Source organism: Colobus angolensis, unplaced genomic scaffold (genome assembly GCF_000951035.1).
Source record: "Colobus angolensis palliatus isolate OR3802 unplaced genomic scaffold, Cang.pa_1.0 Scaffold25, whole genome shotgun sequence".
Classification (NCBI taxonomy): Eukaryota; Metazoa; Chordata; class Mammalia; order Primates; family Cercopithecidae; genus Colobus; species Colobus angolensis.
The window spans coordinates 3,843,819-3,847,298 of NW_012115710.1; the positions used below are offsets into that span (position 1 = coordinate 3,843,819).

The 3,480-nt window shown below is 49.8% G+C and overlaps 2 protein-coding genes across 2 annotated transcripts in view; both read left to right on the forward strand.

Annotated features, from left to right (window-relative positions):
• LOC105514818 (zinc finger protein 883) overlaps positions 1-1,953 on the forward strand; it is a gene marked incomplete at its 5' end in the record, with an annotated part of 21,961 nt that extends 20,008 nt beyond the window's left edge. The window contains 2 exons of the mRNA XM_011946479.1: positions 68-180; positions 268-1,953. Coding sequence (XP_011801869.1) covers positions 68-180; positions 268-1,953 — 1,799 coding nt within the window. The remainder of the gene's footprint in view (positions 1-67; positions 181-267) is intronic.
• IZUMO2 (IZUMO family member 2) overlaps positions 1-3,480 on the forward strand; it is a 40,961-nt gene that overhangs the window by 30,272 nt on the left and 7,209 nt on the right. Inside the window, exon 7 of the mRNA XM_011946508.1 lies at positions 2,348-2,464. Coding sequence (XP_011801898.1) covers positions 2,348-2,464 — 117 coding nt within the window. The remainder of the gene's footprint in view (positions 1-2,347; positions 2,465-3,480) is intronic.

A 3,480-nucleotide genomic window follows, 5' to 3' on the forward strand; every position in this document is an offset into this window, starting at 1 on the left:
CCACTTCCAAGTAATCAGCTTGCTTTGTCCTGGGATAGATGGTGTTGGTATTTTCCATTTCTTTCAGACTTGGAGACGAGTTCTGTGACTATTCGAGAGACACCTCGAAAAAAGAGCATTTCTGAAGATTCGGCTTCCCCAGTAGAGGGACCTTCAAGGGCTGTGCTTGCAGATGCCCAGGTGGGGAAACCCTTGGCATGTCACTATCCATTGGAGGACCCAAGAAAGCAGGAGAGGCATCTGATGTGTTTATTTGCTACTTCCAAGGGAGACACCTCATGGGAGAGAGGCCTTGGGTGTAACGAGCTTGAGAGAAGCCTCTGGCAGGCCTCTGCCCTCATCAGGAAGCAACGAGTGCCCCGTGGAGACAGGCCCCGGAAGTGGGGCAGGCCCTGGAAGAGCTTGAAATGCCAAAGGACCTTCGTGGAGAAGAAACCATTTAACTGCATGGAATGTGGGAAAGCCTTCATTTACCATTCGGACTATATTCTCCATCAGCGACTTCACACCGGGGAGAAGCCCTACAAGTGCCATGACTGCGGGAAGGCGTTCAGCAACAGCTCGTATTTCATTCAGCACCACATCATCCACACAGGCGAGAAGCCCTATGCCTGCCACGCATGTGGCAAGACCTTCACTCAGAGCTCTTCGCTTACTGAGCATCAGAGGATTCACACCGGAGAGAAGCCCTACAAATGCAAGGACTGCGGGAAGGCCTTCACACAGAGCTCATCCCTCATCAAACACCAGCGGTGCCACACCGGGGAGAAGCCCTACAAATGCGGCCAGTGTGGGAAGTTCTACTCACAGGTCTCCCATCTCACCCGCCACCAGAAAATCCACACGGGGGAGAAGCCCTACCAATGCAGAGAGTGCGGCAAGGCCTTCTGTCACACCTCCTCCCTGACCCAACACCAGACCATCCACACCGGGGAGAAACCCTACAAATGTAACGAGTGTGGGAAAACCTTCAGCCACAGCTCGTCCCTGACTCAGCACCAGCGAGTCCACACTGGAGAAAAACCCTATGAGTGCACTGAGTGTGGCAAAGCCTTCAGCCACAGCTCATCCCTGGCTCAGCACCAGCGCATTCATACCGGCGAGAAGCCCTACGCCTGTCACGAGTGCGGGAAGGCTTACACGCAGATTTCCCACCTCATGAGGCATCAGAGCACTCACGTAGGGGAGAAGCCCTACGTATGCAATGAATGTGGGAAGGCTTTCAGCCACACCTCATCCTTCACTCAGCACCAGACCATCCACACCGGTGAGAAGCCCTACAAATGTACCGAGTGTGGGAAAACCTTCAGCCAGAACTCCTCCCTCACACGCCACCAGAGGATTCACACAGGGGAGAAACCCTACGAATGTAAAGTGTGTGGGAAAGCCTATACCCAGATCTCCCACCTCATTCAACACCAGAGGATTCACACTGGAGAGAGGCCCTACGAGTGCAGCGACTGTGGGAAAACCTTCAGCCGGAGCACGCACCTCATTGAGCACCAGAAGATCCACACTGGCGAGAAGCCCTATAAGTGTAAGGAGTGCGGGAAAACCTTCAGTCACAACTCCTCCCTCACTCAACATCAGAGGATTCACACCGGCGAGAAGCCCTACGCCTGCAAGGAATGCGGGAAGGCCTTCAACCAGAGCATCCACTTAATCCAACACCAAAGGATTCACACTGGAGAGAAGCCTTACAAGTGTAGCGACTGTGGGAGAACCTACACCCAGATCTCACACCTTCTCCAACATCAGAAGGTCCACAATGGCAGCAAACGCTACGCATGTGAGGAGTGTGGAGAGGGTTTCAGTTGGAGTTCACACCTGACTGAACACCGGAGGCTTCACACTGGCCAGGATGCCTACATCTGTGATGATTTTGAGAAAGCCTTTGCTTGGGGCACACAGCTTGCCGATCATCAGAGAACTCATGCTGATGAGACAACCTGAGTGTGTAATGAGCCGGCTGTCCTGCTGTTGAGTTCCATCCCACCTTCATCAACACTAGGAACCCTAGGAAAAATGTTGCCTTCAGGAACAGATGGATCCAGGTGCATAAACGGTCTTTCGGCAATCTGCTCTTCATCAACACTAGGAACTCCCCAGAGAAGGATGCTGGTGCCGTATGTTGAGATGGTTTGTTCCTTTGTTCCCTAGAGGGAAGGTGGCACAGTTTTTCACTAACTGGGACAGGTTCTGATCATTCCAGGGGCTTCCCTTGCATATTTCCTCCATGCTGCCATGTCCCGAGGTCATGGTATAGTTAGGGGGTGGTCCAAAAGGGAAGCCATTTCATCTGGGACCTTCACCAACAACAGCTCTCTCCAAGCTTTTTTTTTCTGAGACAGAGTCTCGCTCTGTCGCCCAGGCTGGAGTGCAGTGGCGCAATCTCGGCTCACTGCAACCTCTGCCTCCCAGGTTTATGCCATTCTCCTGCCTCAGCCTCCCTAGTAGCTGGGACTACAGGTGCCCACCACCACACTTGGCTAATTTTTTGTGTTTTTAGTAGAGACGGGGTTTCACCGTGTTAGCCAGGATGGTCACGAACTCCTGACCTCGTGATCCGCCCGCCTCAGCCTCCCAAAGTGCTGGGATTACACGCGTGAGCCACCGCGCCTGGCCTCTCCAAGCTTTTTAAACTGATACATCCTTCCTTAAATTGGAGCCTGAATATTCAGTGGGGGAAGACAGCTGTGAAGATTAATCCTTTAAAGTAACATTTTTAGTTTCCTTTAAAACTTTAAGGTACAAATATCAGAATCTGCAGTTGGCTTAAACAATAAATGTTTCATATAAATATGGATATAAATATAAATATGTTTCACATATTTATAGACATTTTTAATGTCCTATTGTTTCTGTTTATTATGTTTCCGGGATCTACGCTTTACAAAGCTATTGTTCTATTTATATATATATATATATAGAGAGAGAGAGAGAGAGAGACAGAATCTTGCTCTGTTACCAGGCTGGAGTGCAGTGGCGTGATCTCAGCTCACTGCAGTCTCCACCTCCAGGGTTTAAGCGATTCTCCTACATTAGCCTCCCAAGAAGCTGGGATTACAGGCATCTGCCACCACTCCCAGCTAATTTTTGTATTTTTGGTAGAGGTGGGGTTTCACCATGTTGGTCAGGCTGGTCTCAAACACCTGGCCTCATGTGATCCTCCTCCGTCGGCCTCTGAAAGTGTTGGGATTACAGGTGTGAGCTCCCGTGCCTGGCCTACAAAGTGATTGTTCTATTAAGCGTCATGTTCTTAAGCATCACTATTTATTCATGACCAAGGAGAGATTTTTTATTATTATTTTTTTGAGATGGAGTCTCGCTCTGTCACCCAGACTGGAGTGCAGTGGCATGATCTTGGCTCACTGCAGGCCCCGCCTCCCAAGGGGAGACTTTTAATCATATTTTTAAAACATAGTTTTATTTCTAATTTAATAATTATATATATATGTGTGTGTATGTGTATGTATGTGT